We start from the raw sequence: 24081 nt of genomic DNA, 5'->3' as shown, positions 1-24081 counted from the left end.
GCAAAAGGAGAGATCCAAGACAATTTAGCGAAGACAGTTAAGATTAATTGAATTTGGCCATCCAAGGTTTCTGGGGGTTCAGAGGGAAAGTGAGTATAAATTATTTAATGTTACACTATTGTGTGATTGTGTGGGTCTTTCTAGAAAGAAAGTGAAAAACAGGAAGAATAAAATTAAATTCAAAGAAAAAGATTATTTAGGAAAACAAAAATATTGAAGGATATAAAATTCTTCCTGGGAAGGACTGTCTAGAAAAAATCAGGAGCACTCACAAAGAGTACCAGAGCCAATGAGAAGAGGGAGTGGCCCTTGGTGTTGCTACATTCGGGCATGTATGGAACAGGTCACATTCTGAGGTCCAGGCAAACCCCAGTTCTGTCCAGTTCTAAATCCCCTGCTTTTGAATGCCACATTCAATATCCATGCTACTTATCACTTAAAGAAGAAATAACTGAAATAGGAAAGACATGGATCACCTCTTTGCAATTTTGGCTTTGTCTGATGGATCTAGGTAAAAGAATTTGAGTTAGTTGAGAAACTCAACTTTAAATATAGGCAATCCAAATCTGTAGCATTAATATAAAACCTGTAACAACATAAGAGAAGCCTGTGGCAAGTATAAAGTATAAGAAAAAAGCAAAATGGTAGCCATTTAAGCGTCAGATTTCAATGCAATCAGGCACCTTAATTCACATAAATGTAAAAGCCAAAAAACCATCAGTGCTTATTTTCCCTGAATAGTGGGTCTAGATTCAGTGAGAGACTCTTCCAATCCTCCATAAGAAGCGCTGCACCCACTTTACCAGCACAAATGCAGCTCCCAAGGGCACAGGGACCCACCTGGTAGTCCTCGGGACTGGACGCTGTCAAGGACACGGTTCTGAATTGCGCAGTCACCCTCCCAAGGAGGCCCTGTGCACGGATGACCAGTAATTTGACTTCTCCATCCTCCTCCTGCATGGTGACATGCTGCATGCTGCTGGCGGGCAAGCTCATGGCGTCCTCTGGCTGGGGAGGCTGCTCTGTGGAGAACTGCAGCAAGCCTGGGGCACGGGAGACAGGGCACCTTGGGTCACCTACAGGAATCTGCTTGCTTGTGTTTTTTGATACAGGCCCTTGAACTTGGGATCCTCCGGCCTGAGGCTCTGTGCAGGATTCCTTACTCATCTCAAGCAGACTTGCACCAGTTTTCATCACCAGGCTAAAGCCCTGAAGGCTTTCGTGTAAAAAGATTTTAGTAAAGATTTGCTTAACATGCTCTTGATATGGAATATGTGTATACGCTTTCATATTAGAAGTAAAAATGTTGCTGGGGATTTAGCTCAGTGGTTCCGCCACCTGCCCCACTAGCACAAGGACCCGAGTTCGAGCCTTAGTACCAAAAAAAAAAAAAGGAGGAAAAGTAAAAATGTTATTTTCCTTGTCTTTTCTCAAAGAAAGCCTTTTTTTCCCCTAAAGAGGTATCAATTAAAGGAATACTGCATTTTAAAAATATTTATTTTCAAACACTTACTCAGACTTAAGTGGGATCTATGGAATTAATCCTTTAGAATCAATCCTTATTGTAGAACAGGATTAATGATACCCTAAAGGATCTGCAACACTTTCAAAAAAATTTAACTATAAAAACCAGAATGGAGAGCTTTTCAGATTTCCTATCCATACATTTTTTTTAACAGTGTTCTTGCTTTATTCCTTCACAAGAAACATGCTTTTCAATTTAAAAAATCTGAATTTACTCAAGCAGACATCTATGATTTTAGTTCCCCAATTGAGAAAATTATCACTTTCAAGAATAAAGCACAAATTAATGTAAATGACAGGGATCACATCTTTAAGCCCAATAAAATATAAATTACAAAGTACTTCAATTACTTAGATATTAGTACGCCAGCATAAGGTAATTCATTTTAGCTTTTTAGTATACATTTGTGCTACATAATAACATTCATCTTGCCTTGTATGCATAAAGGAATCTTCAAGTGAAGGAATTCTGATAGCCATAAGTGGAAGTACTTTTTTCATTTTAAATAATCCTGCAAAAAACTTGCCAAATTATATATGTTCAGAAATTGATCTTTGTATCTTTTTTCAGAAGCAATCTTCCCCAAAATGGAGGCTTAGAAGTGAGACGGTCTCCATTCTACTTCAATCATTTGCAAAAAGTCCCTTCTTAGGAAGGTCTAAAACCCAGTGCACCGAGGAGAGGGACCCGTCCTCACAACAGGTGGCTTACCGTAGGGATGATCGCTAGCTTTGATGGTGATATCTGTGGTTTCCTTCTCAGGATCTATGCTTGCGCCACTGGTGGGAGTTGAACCCAGTTTCCCATCTCCCGGAACTGTAGAAACCAGGGTCACCCGAAAATATCCATTAAGCTCAGGAATATCATCATCGAGAACATATATATTCAGGACCTATAGATGTAAAAATCCAGAGGCATTATGCTATGAGGCATACAGAAATTACCAGAGGAAAATAAAAAGCTAATTGATGGCGTTTAGTTGAAATTACTATTTAATATGACTTTGCCACACAAATTTACACATTAAAGAATATATATGTGCGTGTACATATACATACATAGAGAAAAAGTGATCTAAGGAAATTAACTCCTTAAACTATTATGGGTACTGCTATTATGTGAATGTTTGTGTTCTCTAAAAATTCATCTGCTAATACCTAACCTCCAAGGTGACAATATTATCAGCTGGAGCCTTTGAGAGATAATGACATATTAAAGGTGGAGCCCTGGGTAATGGGAATAGCATACTGACAGAGGAGCCCTGGGGGAGCTTGTGTGCCAGTTCCACCCAGGAGAACACAGTGAAAAGATGCCATAGCTATGCAGCAGAGGGTGAGCCTGCACTGGACCCTTAATCTTCAGCATCTTCATCTTGGACTTCCCAGGCTCTATAGCAGGTAGAGGCAGTGCATTCTGTTGTTTATACAGTCCTCAGCCTAAGGTATTTTGTTATGGCAATCTGAACAGACTAAGCCAGGTGCTGAGAAACAAGATTTTCTTGTAAAACAAATTAATATAATTTATAATATCATATATTGTAGGGAACAGGGAAAGGGGACGTTACTAGAACTTCTGCAGTGAGTCCTAGTCTCCTGCGAGCCACAGCAGCACAAGGCGAATTAATTTATTATGCAGGAAAGGTAGAAAAATGAGACTTTGAGAAGAAGCTGAGCTTTGGGCCTGATCAGTGCTGCTCTCGGCCACAAAGAAGAAACCCCCATCAGGAGAAGTAACAAATGACTTGCAGAGAGTTTAGTACATCCAGATAAACAAAGTGTAACAATCCAAGAACAATGAGGAACTGAGTAGGTGAAGATTTTGTTCCTCCCAGGATGTCTTCAGCTGGTGTAATCTTGTCCTGGAGCATCACAGCATCACCAGATCATTGAGGTCTCAGTTGTGACCGGGGGCCAAAATGGAATTATTTCTCAAAATGCCATAGCTGGCCCGTAGGCAGGAGAACTAGGCCTAATCAAATGGTTTTTCCCTAAAATTATGTAGCATTGCTCTCAACAATATATGACATATTGATATCCTATATGAGTATCATGTATATTCTGTGTACCAAAGATACCAGTATTACTGACCTCGGGATAGAGAGCTCCCAATTAAGGAATTGCACATTCAGGTGGTAAGAAAAAAGCAACATATGTGTGTCCATTGCCTCTTTAAGAAAAATATGACTTACTAACAATATTAGAGAAAGTGGATTCTATAATGGGCTTTAGAAGTCTGGCTGAAGCAATTAGTCCAAAAAGTTATGAAAAGAAGTAGACATGACTCACAGCAATGCTTTATAAAATTTAAAGTGAAAAAACAATTTCTCTTTCCTTTATTAATCAAACACGTGTGTCACACACAGTGTCCAGGAGTTAGACATGGCCCCAGTCCCTGAGACGCTTACAATTTATGTAGAAGACATATATACAGGCAAATATTCAAAAAATTAATGTTAAAATGTCGTAAGAAAGTTGTGTACAAAGTACATCAAGGAAGAAACAACTTTCTCTACTTGGCAAAGGTTTTAGAATAGACATGTTTGGAATAAGTCCTAAGGGGTTCTGTTTTTGTTTTTGTTTTTGGTACCAGGGATCAAACTCGGGAACTTGTGCTTTCAAGGCTGGTGGTGGAACCACTGAGCTAAATCCCCGGCCTGCTAAGGGATCTATTACAGGTGTACATAATAATGGGGAATGGTACTCCAAGCAAAACACAAGATAGGCCAAAGGCAGAAGTACATGAAGGAATATGGCATGGAGGGAACTGTAATCAGGCCACAAAGGCTGGAGCAGAGGAAAGTGCAAGGGAATAATCAGGAGTCAGGTTACAGGGATCTTTTATGTTCTCATAAAGAATTAGGACTTCATTCCACAGAAAGTGGGGAGGGACAACCTGAAGAATCACAAGCAGGAGACAGACAAAATGAGAACTGTTTTAGGGTACCATGGCAGAATGCAAACAGAGGGGACAGAGCAAGAAAGCATGCAAGAGGATCACTCACTACATCTGATGGAATTCTGAGCCAATAACCAAAGAGATAAGGGAAAATGAATGGATTTGAGATCCAAGCGGAGGTAGAAGATGAAGGCGAGTGAGGGGTGGGCGGAAAGAAGGGTGACTTCCTGATTCTTCCCAGAAAGAAGAGTAGCAACTGGAAACAAACTAAACCTACACACAGTCTCCAAAATACTGACCACTGGACCTCAGCCCGAAGACTTACTCTTAAAAAATGTTCCTAGAGATTTTGACTTTGTAGATCTGATGAAGAATATGAATTTTATTTGTAACGTTCATTTTAGTCCTATTATGATTTTAAGTACTATATAGCATGACCAATGTGCTCAAAAAAGTATTAAAAGCACACATAATAACCAAATAATATCATTATTTTTGAATTAGAGGGAAAAAGACATTCAAAACTTATAGAAGCTAATATTTTAAATAATTATCAACTGAAATGTTTATAACCATTTTACTAACCAAATTTGATTTACTATTATCTCTTCCAAACTGTATATTAATGTAAGTTATAAAGCAAGGGTTCTCAGTTATATTTCTAGTTCATAGTTTGGTCAAGCAGGCACATTAAAAATATACCACATACTATCATATTTAATAAAGAGCACTTTAAATTCAAGGACAAACAAGAAAAGACAAAGCACTAGAATAAAATATACTTGTGCAAACTGAGTCATTTTTTTTTTTTTTTTTTTTTTGGTATCAGGGATCAAACTCGGGTCCTTGCACTTGCAAGGCAGACAGCAGAACCACTGAGCTAAATCACTGGCCCACAAACTGAGTAATTTTAGCGTTTTAGAAACTTACTAGGTGTCCTTTTTTTACCAAAGATTAGTAAAACCTTTATCATGGATTTATTTACAGAATGCTGCTGGAGAGCTTTTCGCTATAAACTATATAATTCATTCCTTTCTTCTCCCAAATTGATCACTCTTCACCAGCTTTATTTCTTTAAGTTTTAAGCATAGTTAAAACTGCCCCTCAGCTTTATTTTTTCATTCAATTCACTTGTAAGACCCTCAAAATTTTCCTTAGATCATTTATTATTTGCCAGTTTTTAGTAAATGTGCTATGTATTCCTGATAAGCTATTGTAAGGTATTTACATTTTAATATAAAAATTATGGATAGGAATATTCCAGCATGGTGAACTAAAATATTTTATACCATTATGTATACTTGGTCTCCTTAATATTTCAAATTGCTTAAATGGCAAAAAGCTGCAAAGACATTAAAGAACAAACACACCACAGAAACCCTTCCTGGAGGCGTTCAAAGCAACAAAGAAAGTAGGGTTCACTTCAGATCTCTGCCAAGGAAGGAAGGTGATAGTGCCACTGCCATTAGCAAAATCATCTACAAGGTAATTAATGCCATCAGATTCTATCTGTGAGATGGTGTAAAACACATGCACGTAGTCCAGGGCTCCTCTCGTGCGCTCTACCACACACGAAATGGTAGATCCCTCCTCTGCAATCTGAAATTGAACATAAATTAATTATAAGTAAATACCTATTGAAGTCAGTGGTAAAATCACAATGCTTTCATGAAATTCTTCTATTATTTATAAACTTAATTCTATAACTTTCTACCTCTTGAAAAGGGGGTAGGAGGCCTCTATAAATGGAATCAAAAAATACAATGAATGCTTAAAGTTTTTTTAAAGATTTCAATGAAGTCCATTTATATAAAAGAAACATTCTTGGGGAAAGGTTTCAAGAGGTATGTACGTGTATAAGGAGTAGAGGGGATTCAAAGGGTGACACCTTTTCCTGCCTCACTTTATCACTAATAATAACAATAATATTAACAATAAGTTTAAGGAGCTTGGGTTGTTCTCCACATCCCCATCCGAGTCTCCCATAGGTGAATGTTTAAAGTTTTTAAAAAATGCATTACAGTTAGAGTCACACTGCCAGTGATTCCCTCCTAACACTCCTCCTCACTTTGAACACATTTAACCCATCATTCTTGCCAGTTTCGGAAGCAGTTCTGGAAGTCTACATTCTCAATAGATTCAAAAACATTTCCCTTACATGCTCATTTTGAATTTAGGGCAGAACCAGAAGTCACATGGTGCCAGATCCAGTGGATAATGTGGGTAAGGACACACCATAATATTTTTATGTGACAGAAGTTGCTCTATGTTTTGAGATGATTCAGGATATTAATCAGCCACAAACACACTCTCATATTTTGACTGCTAAGAAACCAAATTTACAATCAATTGTCTTCTTTCTCTAATTGTTCACAGGGATAAATAAAGCAAAAAGAATCATAATCTTTTAATTGTACATATAGTTCATTCATTATACTTCCTGTGTGCCAGCTAAAGTGCTAAATTTGATAGTTACAAATGTTGTTGCTTCTTTTTCTCAAAATAATGCATAATCCTTTCTCTGGATAAGTGAAAGTTGGAAGAGGATGACAAACTTGCAACTTAATGATGATTTCAGCACAGACAGACCAAATAGGAATGGTGGTAATGGGTAGAGAATGAAATGACATCAGGAAGAACATTCCAGGCATGGACATAGAACCAATACGGCGTAGTTGGTGTGGTATTGTTGGGGGTATAAAAAGTACCAAGTGGAAAGCCTTGAGAATGTCAACACGAGGACAGTGTCAGCTCAAAAAAAGGTATTTTATGTCATGCTTAATATATTCTTAATATTTTTCATATACACATACAGGTATACAAACATTAATATGTGTATTTTTTCAAAAGAGTAATATTTTGATCTAAACAATTTAAGATAATGATTTAAAATTATATGGAGCAAAAAAGTAGCAATCTTTTAAAAGGGAGCTTTAAGCTATCAAATTCTCAGGCTCTCAATTTTATATTTATATTAGCAACTACGTAAGTTAGAGAAAAAAGGACTAAAACTGGACAGAGCTAAAAACAAAATGTTACTATACAGAATGTCATTGTCTCTTTTCCATATGAATCATAAACATCTTCAGTTCTATAAAGCCTGTTTGGTACAGATATTAGGGCTGGAGAAAACAGATTGGAACTTCATCTACCAACAGGTCACAGTCAAAATCTGTTGTCAAAGAGTGGGAATCCTAGTTGTAACTCCCTGGGTTTCCGTGAGCACCAGTAACCCTGGTGCCTCTATGGCAAACAGGATCAAGCTGTCCTTGGCAACACTGTAACTTCTTCACCTGCCTGCTGGTCTCTTGATGTGACAAGTCCAAAACAACCAGGTAATAATTCATTGGAGCCTCGAGTGTGTCTCCTGGCACATGTTCCATTCCCAGCCCCACAGCCAGAAGCCAAACTTCTAAGTCACTGGAGTCTAAAGCACCGAAGCAGGACACCAGTTCAGAGGGGGCAGTCTCACTTCCACTGCTTGCTACTTGAGCCTGGAGTGCCAGTTGTCAGAGACACAGAGAGAGAAACCAGCCCCTGAATGCACATCCACAACACAGCAGCCCTACAAGAAGCTGGCTGAGCTGGCAACTTGGCTGGGCCTCAAACAGGCCACTCAGTTGCATCAGACAAGCTGCTTCAGGCAAGATGGCATACGGTGAGGCCAGGAAACCCAAGACTGCACCCACTGTCATGCCTCCTTTGCGTAATATGAGTCCTTTGAAGCCTGATGTTACAGGTTCCCAAGTGGTTAAAGCAGGCATTCTGTAAGCTTTCAGATAACGGTGCAGGCAGAAGTACTAGGAAGACAAGTCCAGTAGCTAAAGTCTGTACTAAATCCAGTAGGAATGAATTGCTGCCTCCTCTGGAATGAAAAATGGGGTAGGGATCAACCTACTACTAAATGTTCACTGGAAAGTGCTCAGCTTTGGTCTCTGTGGCCTACTGTTTGGACAAGCAGCAGCAACAGTTCACGATCTCACTCGGGAGCATAACCCCCATCCCTGCCATCACACTGTCAATGGCGTGGAGAATCTGGCCAGTAGGCAAAGAAGCCTCATCATGACTTCCTGGCGGCCGACAAGCTCTTGAGAAAGACCTCCTCAAACTTAGTGCTTACTCCTAGGGCCTTTTCACATGACTCTTCCCCAAACATCCTTGGTTCTAGTCTGGTTTTGACTCTCCCAAGCCTGGTCCAATCCTGGGCCAACAGGCTACACAACTGCACTGTTGAGAAATGCGTGTGCCTTTCAACTTTGGGCCATTTCTCCCTCCATACTTGATGAAAAGCTGAGTGCGCTGGTTCTGGCTCTTCTCTCTGTCCTTTAGAGACACCCTGAATGGGGTGGGAGCGAGGCAGCAACGTTCTTTCAAAAGCACCAGCATATCAAGCCGAGTCATCTGTGAGGCAGGCTTGAGAGATTCCTCCTCTATCACAGGTTTGCCACAGGTTTTGGGTAAAGATTGAAAAGTTTAGTTTCAAATACATCCAGTTTGAAATATCTATTAAAATATCCATAAAGAGCTATGTCAAGGTGACAGCTGAAAAATGAGGGCAGAGTTTTAGAAAAGAGGACAGGACAACATAAATGTGGAAGTCAGTATGTAATATAAATTCTGGCATCTGAAGCCATATACAAAGGGTATTTAAATATGTAGTCATGCAAATGATACTCAAAGCTTGTTGAGACAATGAAGGACAGTATTACAGATGGAGAGAAAAGCACCAGGTACATTCAGTTCTGCTGTAACACTTGTTTCAAAGAAAGCTACACAGAAATACTGACACACCTCCACTATCTACCAGCTTCCTCAGATGAACACGTGTTACTACCACAGCCACACTTCTCCATTCCTAGTGTGACAGTTCTTTCTCTGTGTTTAGATAACCTTCCTTCCATCACTTCATGGTCATGCACAAACAGAAACACTCCTGACGCTCACTTTTACAAGTAAACTTCATACCATTTTCAAGGTAATATGCCACACATAGTATGTAAGCATTAAACATTTAACGAGTAGGATCCTATTTTTATTTCATTAGGTCTCTTTCCTTTTGAGCATCACTGTTTTTGAGGAGTGTTGTCCTTGCTCATCTTTTCTATAACTGCAGTGTTTCCTGCCACATAATCTGGCACAGCACAGTGGCAGCTTCTTAGGACTCATCCCTCCGGTCCTGCAGAAATCACCATTCTGTATGTGAGATCCTGCAATCTTAAGACATAAGAGAGAAAAGGAGGAAGCAGCAAAAGGACCAAGGGGCTCAACAACCTCCAATTTAATTTCTACTTAGGGTTCTGCACTGGCTCTTTCCTACTGGCAGGATGGTACTGAGCAAATGCATGGTGCAGAGTATGGCTTGGAGCTCATGGAGTCCTCCCACCATTCACTGCGAGCTTACAGCCTCTTCTTAAAGGCATGAGCCTAAGGTCTCCTGGCTGTGGGTGGACCTTAAACAAGCAGTGATGCACATGGTGGCTACTAATATAGTAAGTGCTAAAAATAGTGCTATTTCTTCTCTAACAATATCCATAACAATCTACAAAAAATTCTCTCAGTCTTCCACTAGAGTCAATATTAATTCTGTTCCCTCTTTTGAATCAGGAATTTGCCAAATCTTTTGATCAGCAGAAGAGTAATAAAGGTAAGCAGTAAGAATCGTTTTAAAAATCTATTTACCCAGAAAAACAATTGAGTATTCTGAGCCATAAATTAGCCCTCACTGTTGAAATAGAAGATGAAAGCTAAACAATTACAAAGCCAATTAATTTTTAATTTCATGTCATGCTTGGGTGATGATGTGATATCAGATTATATCAGCATCACTTATATGTAAAGAAATCTATTCAAATAACATATGGCAGGCACTTAAAATCAGACACAGTCTAAATTAAAGTAATAATCTTATCTTCACTCAAAGATCTTCCCAAACTGTCTCTAAATTGACTTTTAAATCATGAGTTTTTAAATATAACTTTATTGTTAGTTATAAAAAGCAAAATAAGAATTTCTAGAATCACTGAGAAAAGCAATCTCATTAATTTATAAGTATATACACAGAATAATAAAATATGGGGAGGCAACATGAAAATACAGTGAGTTCTATCCCATCTGAAATCCAAAGCACTATGTGACATGTCTTCTCAGGGCTCAAAAGTACACAGACTTTGTTCACCCTTTCCATTTTAATTTATTAAGTACCTGCCTTGTAACTGGTAAGGACCAAACATATCAAAAAATAAACATCTCTCTCAATACACCAAGTAGGAAACTACCTCATATTCTACATATGTTCATTATTGACTTAAGATGTAACTATGCTATCATTTTAACTTTAATGTTACACTATTTCATAAAAATTTATAGAAAATGTAAAAGCATAACATAACTCAGGGAGGAATACTTAAAAGATCTTTCTTGCCTTCAGAAATTTTGAGAGGGTCAGAACAAAAATGTTGAGTTTCCAATGCCACTTCAACAACAAAATGGAAAAGAAGGAAATGACAGTAGTTTTTATTTCTTAACATAAAGCAAATATAAATGTCCATAAAATGTAACCTCTGAAGATAATTCCAGACATAGAGTCAACCATCTGTTCTCAGATCTTCTCATTTCCAGTACACTGAGCACTCATAAAATTGCTGAGTTCCCAAAGAGGCTTTTTCCCTATGTAAGTGAATATTTACCAGATTACAAATGAAAACTGAAAAAAGTTAAATATCAGTAATTCATTTTAAATACCAATAAAAACCCTTAAGTTACATGCTAACATAAGGGACATATTTTTGTGAGAAATATCTGATTTTTCAAAGTAAAATATAGTGATAGAGGATACTTTTGTATTTTTACAAGTCTCTTTAATGTTTCACTTAAAAGAAAACAGATTCTTATATCCCTTTTTGCAATCAGTTTGTTTTTTCTCTGTTATTTTCAAGTATAAAGAAAATTGACCTTATATAAATATGTAAACTGGAAAAGGTAGACTTTTAATAGTTTTTTCAGATCAATGTGAATATTTTTTTGCTATATTATACCAAAATTTTTCAAGCACCAATTTCCGAATTACATTGTAATGTATAAGGATATTTTCTTACATTAAAATCTAGTGGGGGGGGCGGGGATTTAGCTCAGTGGTTCTGCTGCCTGCCTCACAAGCAGAAGGTCCAGAGTTTGATCCCTGGTACCAAAAAAAAAAAAAATGTACTGGGTCGCCGCTGGGAGCCGTGATCCAGCCTGTGCCAAGTACACCTGTGGGGACCAGCCAGAAGGTGAGGACCCCTCACCACTGGGCATGCCCACGGCAGCAATCTGCTTAGCACAGGCGCCTACAGGACACCTGCCCCCACCACCTCTGGCCTCCTGGCTATACCGCTACCTGGTTCCACACTACAAAGACACAGGGGACACCAGACCACCATACTGGGTAAGTTGGAGGGATCATCACCTGCCATCGGAACCTGGACTATGTTCAGGGGAAGGGCAGCTGGAACCTGCAGTACAACCTTACAGAGTTCAACCCTATAGGAGGACAGGGAGCTTAACCTGGGACTTGCCACCAGAAATCTGCCTGAATCTCATGGGTCTGCAACTGGCTTGCTGAGACTCACTGACTTGTATCTGCACACTGCTGCCCAAGTTGTTTATTGTGATAGCAGAGACACCCTGAAGGAGGCAATTCATTTTCATTTTCATTTTTCATTTTCAAAATTATCATTACTGGGGGGTTTTTTGCTCTTATTTTTAATTTTTTTTCTACTCTTTTTAAATTTTTATTATTCTCTTTTTTTTCTTTCTTTTCTCTTTCCTTTCTCTCTCTCTCACACACTCTTGCTGTCCCACACTGTTCTTCATCTCACTTTGTGTTCCTGTTATGGCTCTAATTCGGATTTCTTTTTTATTTTTCTTTTATTCTCTTTTTCCTTCTCTCACCTGTGTCCTCTGGCCTCACTGCTAACCTTCCCCTATCCTTGTACCTATCTATCCCTCCCTCCCCAACTCCTAACTCCCCATCCCAAAGGGTAAAGTTGCTATACTGAAGAGTTTATCCACTATAAACATATGTTGGGTTGGTCCTTGATTCTGATTTAATTCACACAGTTAAAGGTGACCGATTCATAACTTTCACAAATTGTCATTTTCTAAGATGTATTTGATGCTATGGTGTTGCTGATTGTATCACTTGGGCTAAGGTCTTGTGATTGATCTAGTCAGTGATCCTTCCTGATATAATGAAAATGAGATAGCCTCAGAGTCATTAGAGACTCAAAGCTTAATGACAAGCTGTATCTGGAAAATTCCTATGAGAAGATATCATTCCATAGGGGTTCTAATTACAAGCAACAAAGATACTTACAATAAGCAATTTCGAAGTATCAATCCAGGAATTAAACCAAGGACAGTACCAAAAACAAAAATGAGAAGACATTTAAGCAAGGCACAAACTCAGACTTCCATCCCACCAAGGGTAAATTCTGGGGGAAACAAGGTGGAAAAGTCTAATGAACCACCTGGACACCCTGAACTGATAGCACAGGAAGTAACAAAACAGATGAATGAGGCTCCAGAAAAATTCAAAGCAGAAATAATCTCCCAGATAACTACAGAGATGGTGAGCAGAGTGAAAGACATGATTAGAGGCTCTAGAACAGAAACAGGTAAAAAATAGATGAGCTCAGAAACATGCTGGAAGCTATGAATGACCAGCATAAGAAAGAAATGGAAACCATGATTGCCCAACATAAGAAAGAAATGGAATCCATGAAACATATTCAGATATTCAGGAGATTAAAAACTCCATTGAAACCATGTACAGCAAATTAAGGGAATCTGAAGATAGAATATCAGATATAGAAGACAAGATTGCAGTTAAGGACCATGAAAACACAGACTTCTTCAAACTAGTAATGGAGGCCGGGGATTTAGCTCAGTGGTTTCACCACCTGCTGCACAGGTGCAAGGACCTGAGCTCGATCCCCCATACCAAAAAAATAGTGATGGACCATGAGAAATCAATCCAGCAGCTGCTAGATGATGCAAAGATGAATAACATAAGATTGATAAGAGTCCACAAAAAAACAGGAGAAACTACAATTGACATAAAAAAACTGTCCACAGAAGTAATAGTTGAAAACTTCCCAGACAGATGTAGAGAAACAGACATACAGATAAGTGAGGCATACAGAACTCCAACAAGCCACGATCAAAAGCAATCTACACCTAGACATACAATAGTCAAGATCCCAGAAACCCAACAGAAGAACAAAATCTTATAAGCAGTTAGAGAAAAGAAACAAATCACCTACAAAGGAAAACCCATTAGAATAACAGCAGACTTCTCAACACAAACTCTCAAGTCAAGGAGAGCCTGGAGTAAAGTATTTCAAGACTTAAAAGAAAATAACGTCCAACCTAGACTGTTGTATCCTGCAAAATTATCTTTCAAAATTGATGGGGAAATTAGATACTTTCACAACAAAGAACACTTAAGAAATTCCATGAACACCAAACCAAGACTCCAAGCAATTCTAAACAAAAAAAAATCAATGAAGGTCACAACTCCATGTGGCCCAGCAGAGGGAAGCTACCAGGTAAGAAACTAAAGGGAAAGGGGGAAAAATAAGAAAAGAGCGAACAAAAGTAAAACATCATGACAAGGATGAGTTAATATCTGTCAATTATAACCATCAATGTCAATGGCCTCAATTCACCAATCAAAAGAAATAGACTGGCAGAATGGATTAAGAAGCAAAATCCAACAATATGCTGTATAGAAGAAACACACCTAACTCAAAAAGAAATCTATAGACTGAAAGTAAAAGGATGGAAAACAGTTCTCAACGAGACAGGAACCCAGAAAAAAGCAGGGGTAGCGATCTTATTTGCAGACAAAGTAGATTTCAAACCAAAACCAATTAAGAGAGACAAAGATGGTCACCACATACTTGTGAAGGGAACAATCCAAGAGGAAGAGATGACAATCATAAATATGTATGCACCAAATACAAATGCACTCAACTATACAAAACAAATGTTAATGGACATGAAAAACCAAATAAGCACTAATACAATTGAAGTGGGAAACTTCAATACCCCACTGTCACAAATAGACAGATCATCTAGACAAAAAATTAACAACAAAATTCTAGAAATGAACCAAACTCATGAACAAATGGTCTTAACAGATGTTTACAGAGTGTTCGACCCCAGAAAATCAGAATACACATTCTTTTTGGCTGCACATGGGTCATTCTCCAAAATAGACCACATGCTAGCTCACAGGACATGTCTAACTAAATGTAAAAGAACTGAAGTTACCCCCTGTATATTATCAGACCATAGTGCAATAAAATTGGAGATCAATAACATAAGAAACCGCAAAACCCCCACAAACACATGGAAACTGAATAACACCCTCCTGAATAACCAATGGGTCTCAGAGGAAATTAAAGAAGAAATTAGACAGTTTCTACAAGTAAATGATAATGCCAGTACAACATACAGGAATCTATGGGACACAATGAAAGCAGTTCTACATAGGAAATTCATAGCAGTGAATGACCATATTAGGAAAAGAGAGAACTCAAATAAATAACCTAATGCAGAACTTCAAGCTCCTAGAAAAAGAAGAGCACAGCATACCCAAAGCTCATACAAGAGAGGAAATTATAAAGATCAGAGCAGAAATCAATGCAATGGAGACTAAGAGAACGATACACAAAATCAATGAATCAAAGAGTTGGTTTCTCAAAAGAATAAATAAAATTGATAAACCTTTAGCCAACCTTATCAAAAAAAGGCAAGAGAAGGCTCAAATCCTGCAATTACGAACGAAAAAGGGGAAGTCACAACAGACCCAGCAGAAATCCAGAGGATCATCAATACTTCAAGAACCTATACTCTAATAAAATGGAAAACACAGAAGAAATGGACAGATTCCTACATACATAAAAATTGCCAAAGTTAAACGAATAAGATATAGAAATTCTAAACACCCCAATTAAAATGAGTGAAATTGAGAATGTAATAAAAAATTTACCAACAAAGAAAAGATCAGGCTCTGATGGCTTTACTGCCGAATTCTACAAGACATTTAAAGAAGAACTAATGCCAGTACTCTTTAAACTCATCAAGGAAATTGAAAGGGAAGCAAATTCATTCCTGGAAGCAAGCGTCACCTTGATTCCAAAGCCAGGAAAAGACCCAACCCAAAAAGAGAACTATAGGCCAATCTCACTAATGAACACAGATTCAAAAATCCTTAATAAGATAATGGCAAACAGAATGCAGAAGATCATCAAGAAGATCATACACCCTGATCAAGTGGGATTCATCCCAGGGATGCAGGGATGGTTCAATATATGAAAATCAATCAATGTAATACACTATATTAATAGAGTCAAGGACAGAAAACATATGATCATCTCAATAGACGCAGAAAAGGCATTTGACAAAACCCATCACCCATTCATGATTAAAACCCTACAGAAATTTGGAATAGATGGTCTCTACCTCAAACTGATAGAAGCCATCTATGAAAAACCAACAGCCAATATCATACTAAATGGTCAAAAACTGAAATCCTTCACACTCAAATCAGGAACAAGACAAGGATGTCCACTATCACCACTCTTGTTCAATATAGTTCTGGAAACATTGGCCACGGCAATCAGACAAGAGAAAGAAATAAAAGGAATAAAGATAGGAAAGAAGAAGTCAAATTGTCATTATTTGCAGATGACATGATACTCTATATAGAAGACCCCAAGAACTCCACCAAAAGTCTTCTAGACTTAATAACCAAATTCAGTCAAGTAGCTGGTTACAAGGTCAACACACAAAACTCAATAGCTTTCCTCTACACCAATGACAGACTCACTGAGAGAGAAATAGGGCAAATAACTCCTTTCACAATAGCATCCAAAAAACTGAGATACCTAGGAATCATCCTAACGAACAAAATCAAAGACCTCTTCTTTGAAAACTGTGACACTCTGAAAGAGAGATTGAAGATGATATCAGAAAATGGACAGACATCCCCTGCTCCTGGGTAGGAAGGATTAATATAGTGAAAATGGCCATACTTCCAAAACTGCTATATAGATTTAATGCAATTCCAATTGAGATCCCAGTAGCATACTTCATAGACCTTGAGAAAACAATCCAAAAATTCATTTGGAGCAAGAAGAGACCCAGAATAGCAAAAGAAATTCTAGGTAACAGAGACAATCACAATCCCCAACCTGCAACTATACTACAAAGCTACTGTAAGAAAAACAGCATGGTACTGGCAAAGAAACAGACTTGAGGACCAGTGGAACAGATTAGAAGATGCAGAAACAATGCCAGACACACTTAGCCATCTCATCTTTGACAAAGGAGCCAAACACCCTCACTGGAGGAAAGATAGCCTCTTTAATAAATGGTGCTTTAAAAATTGGGCTTCAACTTGCCAAAGATTAAAACTAGACCTGTATCTCTCACCATGCACTAAACTAAAATCAAAATGGATTAAAGATCTAAATATTAAAATAGAAACTCTGAACCAGGTGGAACAGAGGTTAGGTAGAACCCTTGAAGACATTGCTGTAGGAAAAGATTTTATGAACAAAACCTCAGTTGCCCGTGAACTAGCACAAACAATCAACAAATGGGATGTCTTCTTATTAAAAAGCTTCTGCAGAGCAAGAGAAACCACCAGCAGTGTGAAGAGACAATCCACAATGTGGGAAAAAATCTTCACTTGCTCTTCCTCAGACAAAGGTCTACTATCTTGAATCTATAAAGAACATAAAAAGATCAGACCTCCCAAATTTCAAGACTCAATCCAAAAATGGGTAGCTGAAATTAAAAGACATTTCTCAGATAAAGAAGTAGAAATAGCAAATAAAGACATGAAAAAATGTTCAACATCGCTGGTCATTCGAGAGATGCAGATGAAAACAACACTGAGATTTCACCTCACCCCAGAAAGAATGGCTGCTACCATGAAATCAACCAATAACAAATGCTGGCGGGGCTGTGGGGAAAGAGGAACCCTGCTCCACTGCTGGTGGGAGTGTCGACTGGTGCAACCACTGTGGAAATCAGTATGGAGATATCTCAAAGAACTAGGACTGGAAGTCCCATTTGACCCCGCTATTCCACTGCTGGGGATCTTCCCCAAAGAATTAAAAGAATCATACCACAGTGATATATGTGCACCCATGTTCATAGCAGTGCAGTTTGTAATAGCTAAAACTTGGAAACAGCCCAAATGCCCATCAACTGGAGACTGGATAAAGAAAATGTGGTTTTTTAATAAAATGGAGTAGTACTCAGCCATAAAAAATGACAAATTAGAGACATTTATAGCTAAGTGGATGCACATTGAGGCAATACTCTTAAGTGAAATCAATAGGACACACATGTGTAAATACCAAATAGTTTCTCTGGTGTGAGAAACTGAAAGTGTAAATAAGGACTAAATGTATAATAGGTAATGTGAACTAGGAAGAAAAGGGGCAAAGAGGAAGGAAGTGGGAGGGCTAGGGGAAAGGATAGAAGGGAATGGGATTAATATGAGAACATGGAAAAATAGGAACAAAATCTTTGTAAACAGGGAGGGCTGGAGGGATTGAAGGGAGGGCTGGGCAAAAGTGAAAAACAAGAACCAAGAGAGACTATGTAAAGGTGCAAATTTCCAATGATGAATGTCATTATATTGTATACCTAAAATGTACCAATTATTAGAATGAATAATCGATAATGTAAAATAGGAAGAAAAGGTCCAAAGGGGTAGGGGTAGTGGGAGGGGCAGGGGAAAGGAAAGAAGGGAAAGGAAAAAATGATGAGAAATGGAAAAAAATGGAAATAAAGTCTTTGTAAACAGGGAAGGGTGGAGGGCGTGAAGGGAGGGCTAGGAATGGGGAAAAAAGAAGAACCAAGATGCATTATGTAAAGGTACAATTCCCAATGAGAAATGTAATTGTGTTGTATACCTACAATGTACCAATAAAAGAATTTAATACAAAAAAAATTTTTAAAAAGATAGGATAAATTAGCTAGCCACCACAAAATCTCTTCTTTTATCCTGGTAAGCTCCATGAAATCTGAAATCAAAAACCAAGAAATTGTATGATCTTCAAAACTACCCAGAAGGAATAATAGACTTGAATTTGATAGTCATTATAGGTGAAGCATCTTCAGCCAACTCCTAATGAATAGATAACAATATCCAGAATTATCTAAAGTTCAGATATTTTCCTAAATTTCCATTATTTGCTTGTCACTTTTATTACTTGTCATCTCTTTACCATCTTTATTATCATTTATTAAAATATTTCTTAAAATTGAAAAAAAAACAATTAAAAGAATCATACCACAGTGACACATGTGCATCCATATTTATAGCAGCACAGTCTGTAATAGCTAAAGCTTGGAAACAGCCCAAGTGCCCATCAACTGGAAACTGGGATAAAGAAGATGTGGGGTTTTTTATAAAATGGAGTGCTTACTCAGCCATAAAGAATGGGAAATTAGAGACATTTATAGCTAAATGGATGCACACTGAGGCCATACTCTTAAGTGAAATAAATTGGACACACGTGTAAATACCGAATAGTTTCTCTGGTGTGAGAAACTGAAAGTGCAAGTAAGAGTTAAAATGATGAAAATGAATAATTGATAATTTGAAACAGGAAGAAAAGGTCCAAAGGGGTAGGGGTGGTGGGAGGGGAAGGGGAAAGGAGAGAAGGGAAAGGAAAAATTATGAGAAAAGAAAAAAAATGGAAATGAAGTCTATGTAAATAGGGAAGGGTGGAGGGGGTGAAGGGTGCACAGGTAATGTGGAAAAAAGAAGAAGATACATCATATACACAGGTACAAGCACCCAATGATAAATGTAAACATACTGTATACCTAAAGTGTATCAATAAAAGAATTTAAGAAAAAGAAAGTCTACTGGCCTACCTTGTACTTTGAATCAATCTTTTCCCAAGCATGACATAATAATATGCAAAGATTATTTGGAAAATATTGTTTTACTGAGTTATACAGTTTTTCTAAATGTTGACACATGTCATCATACAAAATAATCACTGTCCATCTTATCTGAAGTCTTTTAAGTATTGAGAAACAGACAAGCTCACTTTGGCAGATTACAAAATTCAAATTTTCATTTGAAAGATAATTTTTATTTTCCATAAGTTCTCTCAGTTGTTTTTCAATTAATGAATGGCTTACTCCATTCATTTTCATGAAAATGTCTGCCATATACTCTAGTCTGAAAAAAACAAAATTTGTCATTTTTTTCAAGTAAATGTGGCATTCCATGGAAACAGCAACTACTTTAACTCATGACTCAAAATCTGTACAAAGTACTTGCCTTAAGATACCCATGATGGCTGAGTGTGGTGGTGCATGCCTGTAATGCCCAGCACTAGGGAGGCTAAGGCAGGAGGATTGCCGCAAGTTCAAAGCCACCCTGGACTACATAGTGAGTTCAGGGCCAGCCTGAACTACAAAGGGTGACCCTGCCTCAAAAAAATCAAAGAAAAAAAGAAAAAAAGATACCTATGATGTTCGGAGAACAGAGCAGAAGTACTTTATTTGTGTCTCTCATTCCATGACAGGGAATAATCAAGAGAGAAATTTGTGGGTCAATATTTTTAAAAAACTAATATTTTTATTGCTCCATGAAATACATTTGCAAGTGAAATTAGCACTTCCTAAGCAATGGGTGTGTGGTGGTGAATAATGTGCACCTAGACCTTGTGTCCTGCAAAGGCAACAGAAGCCAGCAGGCTTGACCACCATTTCTTAGCAATACAAAATGTCAATAAAATGAGAAAAGAAAACATCTTAATATCATTAACGAGGGCTGGGGACTTAGCTCAGTGGTTTCGCCACCTGCTGTGCAAGCAAGTGCAATGACCAGAGTTCAATCCCTGGTAGAAAAAAAAAAATAAAATATATATATATATATATAGGGTTTGACTTTGTGGCCCCTGTGAAAGAATCTTGGCAAATGCCAGGGATCCTCAGGCCCCTGAGAATGACTTCAGTAAGCAATCAATAAATACTGGTTGAGAATGACTTCAGTAAGCAATCAAATACTGGTGGTAATAATGATAATAAAAATATTAAAGACTCTTGTCTTCAAATCACATCAAGATAAAAGTAGGAGTTATATGTTTCTATTCTCAACATTTTCAAGAATGAAAATCCTGTAATCTTCTTGGTAATCAAAGCTCAAAGATAAAGCCTCATGTATCTGGGAGGTGACTGGATTACAGGGGCATCCAGCTGACTTGCTGTGAGAAAGTGGGGTCAGGTTGAGGACAGGTCACTGGGGGCATGGCCTAGAAGAGTATATCCTGCCCCTGACTTGCTGCTTTCTGGCTGCCATGACATGAGCAGCTTTTCCTCCACTGCCTCTCTGTCATGCCCTCCTGCCTTGCAACTGGGAGACTATGGACTAAACACATGAGTCCAAGTAAACCACCCCTCCCTTACATTACTGGTGGCAGGCACTTTGTCCTAGCCATGAGGAAAGTGACTAAGACAAGCAATGAAAGGGTTAACAGGTCTGGTTCCAGTTCAGGAATGGACCAACAGGGACAGACAAGTTTGCATAACTAATGACTAGACCAGCATCACCAACTTTCTACCAATGGAATGTGCAAGGCGAGCAACCATTGAAAACTTAACTATATTGCTCCAGAAAACCAGAGAAATACTAAAAAACCATTCCTTATTTTAGGAAGGTTTAAAAAGTTTTCTAGGTACTTTTTTTTTCAGTTTGGTTGTTTATGTAGTTTAACTAAATCTAAATGTGTCTAGTATCTGAACTGTTACATGCCTTTTCATGATTTAATATTAAAATACATATTCCACTTTGTCTTGGTACTAAATATACAATAATGGACAAATAAAAGCTCAGTACATGCATTGCTCTTACATTTTTATGACAGAGGGGTAGCCAGTAAATAAGTAGACTTACAAATAACAAAGAATTTGAGAATGTGATCAATGCTACAGAAAAATTACAACTATGGATGGATGAAGCGTAACAAGCTGGGAAAAGATGATTCTTTACTTTAAATAAAATTTTCACTGCAGCAATGTCTTTGAAGCTGAGACTCCAAATATGATGTAGAGAAAATATGAGACTCCAAATATGATGTAGGTGGAGAGGCTACTGAAGGCTGCTGCCTTGAGACTGGAACTTCAACAAGACAAGTCAGACTGACATACACTGACCAAGAGACAGAACAACCCCAGATGGGTCAGAGCCACAGGTAGGGACTAGGTTTGAAGGGAATCTCACCTGACATGACACTATGGTGGTTCTTGCACCAGACAAAAGCTATCTGTCTTTTCAAGAATAGAGATAATAACATTGAACATATAGACAAAAAGACAACAGGTTAGGAGTCACAAGACATGAGTTCAAATTCTAATCCTTCCCTTTGTATCTTAGAAGCAAATAGAAAATTAAGATTCATTACCACTAATAACCATCAAGATCTGAACCAGGCATCTGGCTCAATCTTGTTTCATTTAACACAGTTTAGATTAGTTATTTCCTGGGCTTCCAAACCTCAGATATGGAGAGTAACAGTATGTTTTGCACTTATACTATGGATTATCTGGAAGGCAAATAAAATTAATCTGTAAAAGGTTTCTGATGGCTGAATATCCACTTCAAAGCATTATCACCACAGGCAAGCATACTTCCTTTCTAAGCTGTAGGTTTACATAATATTTTTGTCCCTGGTGTAGAATACTTTACTTCTGATGTAAAAAAGACTACCCTTTGAGGATCTCTCATGATTGTTGCCAGGGGTAAAGGGGCAACGTGACATTCCACAAAGCCAGGTGTGCCAGTGTAAGTGATCTATATATTTTTGGGGGGTCAGGGATTTAGCTCAGTGGTTCTGCCGCCTGCCTCGCAAGTGCAAGGACCTGAGTTCAATCCCCAGTACCAAAAAAATTTTTAAAAATAAAAATATATAAATAAAAAGTGATCTATATTTTTTTCCAAGTTCTACTCATCCCTGTTTTTTTCCCATTTTTATTAATGCATATAAACTGCATAAAATATTGGATTTCATTGTGATATTTTCATATTTATACTATGTAACATTACAATCACATCCATTCCCCCTTTTCTTAATCATTTCAACTTACATATACACCCTTCTAAACATACCAGAGTCAACTTGCAAAGGAAAAGGCTCTCTTGTTTCTTGGCAGCCTTTTATGAACATCAACCTGTTGCTGTCACACACAACACCTGTGAAGTAGTTTCATGAGATCTCAAGTTACCATATAGGAAATCAAGATGATTACGAATCTTTGAAAACTTACAAAGAATTGATAACCACGGTAAAACAATCTAATGAATTACACTGGCCAAGAAGTCTGATAAAAAAGGCATTTACACCCAGCATGGAAGAATGCTGTAACTCTTTGTTTCACAAATGAAAAATCACATTGGAAGAAAGTTGCTTTTATAATTATTTATAGAAGCTATCAGACATACTATTTCACTTACTTATATGGTATCCAAAACAGTAGCCAAAACTAAATCGCATGTAGCATATAATTATGCATTCTTTTAACGTGCATTAACTTTAATGCTGTTAAGATTTATTTGCTGACTTGTTATTAATTCTTGTCAATGCATTAAGCTTATTTAAACTGTGACCTCGTAAGAGCAGGGACTGTAATTCATATTTGCAAACACTGGCTCTAGCACACTTCTGGATTTAGTGTAGTTGCCTGAGCAATCTTACCAAATGAAAGAAAGCTCAGTCTCAAACAGACCCACTTGAAATGAATTCCTAACCCTAAATCTCTAAGCTTACTACTTACCTCTGGTATACAAGCTCCTGTGAAACCCAACAGGCCATTGGCATTGTCACTCTTTTGTATTACTAATCTTGCTGTACTATTGTCTTCAGAAATGTGAGCTCCTCCATACACAGAGACTAGTTTAAGAATGAATAATTCTTCTCCTTCCTCTTCATTGTCATCTCTTGCAGAAACAATAAATGATTTGTTGGTTTCTCCCTGCCTCAACTCCAGATATCCAGAAATGGGGTGTAAATCATCCTTCGCAGGCATAGCATGAAACTCATAAATTTCTTCCAGGGTCAGTTTCCGTTCATAGGCCCTCACGTCCTGCAGCACACCTGTAAATCTGTCATGGCCATTCATGCCTGCCCCAATTCTCAGTATTCCAGGACCTGAAATTAGACATGGGTTTAAATGCCACAATATCCACAACTATCCTGTCCTAAATATCAACTGTGATTCAGAAAATGGGACTGATTTAATGAAATATATTTGTGATGTGTAACATTTGCATACCTGCTATATAGTCAAATAAAGGTTACGTTCTATTATGGTCCAAATGACTAAAGTAACCACTAGGATTTATGACATTTTATACTAAAAAAATTGGTAATCTGCAAATTAAATGATGTCCTTAAAAGGACCGTCTATCAGTCTGTCAAAAGCATTTGACAGAAAAATAACTAACACACATTATCTATGCATGTATGTGGCATGATAGACATTTGGATAAATATTTCTTCTATAATATTTTTAATCAACTTGCCCATTGAAAAATAGAATGATTGGCTGGGGATTTAGCTCAGTGGTTTCACCGCCTACTG

General features: G+C 37.8%; 1 protein-coding gene across 10 annotated transcripts in view; it reads right to left on the bottom strand.

Annotated features, from left to right (window-relative positions):
- The window catches only part of LOC147828087 (adhesion G protein-coupled receptor V1-like), a 63981-nt gene extending 40520 nt beyond the window's left edge, over window positions 1-23461 (bottom strand). For all 10 annotated transcript variants that reach the window (XM_087211155.1, XM_087211152.1, XM_087211156.1 and 7 more), the window contains exons 1-4: window positions 23276-23461; window positions 22611-22694; window positions 2237-2341; window positions 841-1043 (exon numbers count right to left, since the gene is read on the bottom strand). In XM_087211155.1, coding sequence (XP_087067281.1) covers window positions 841-1043; window positions 2237-2341; window positions 22611-22668 — 366 coding nt within the window. In that variant the 5' untranslated portion in view covers window positions 22669-22694; window positions 23276-23461. The remainder of the gene's footprint in view (window positions 1-840; window positions 1044-2236; window positions 2342-22610; window positions 22695-23275) is intronic.
- Window positions 23462-24081: the final 620 nt, after the last annotated feature.

This window comes from Heterocephalus glaber, unplaced genomic scaffold, assembly GCF_053883595.1.
Source record: "Heterocephalus glaber isolate CG9 unplaced genomic scaffold, H.glaber_assembly_v1.0 deba00001343, whole genome shotgun sequence".
Classification (NCBI taxonomy): domain Eukaryota; kingdom Metazoa; phylum Chordata; class Mammalia; order Rodentia; family Bathyergidae; genus Heterocephalus; species Heterocephalus glaber.
The sequence above is the reverse complement of the archived record's forward strand: the minus strand, read 5'-3'. Positions and strand labels throughout refer to the sequence as shown.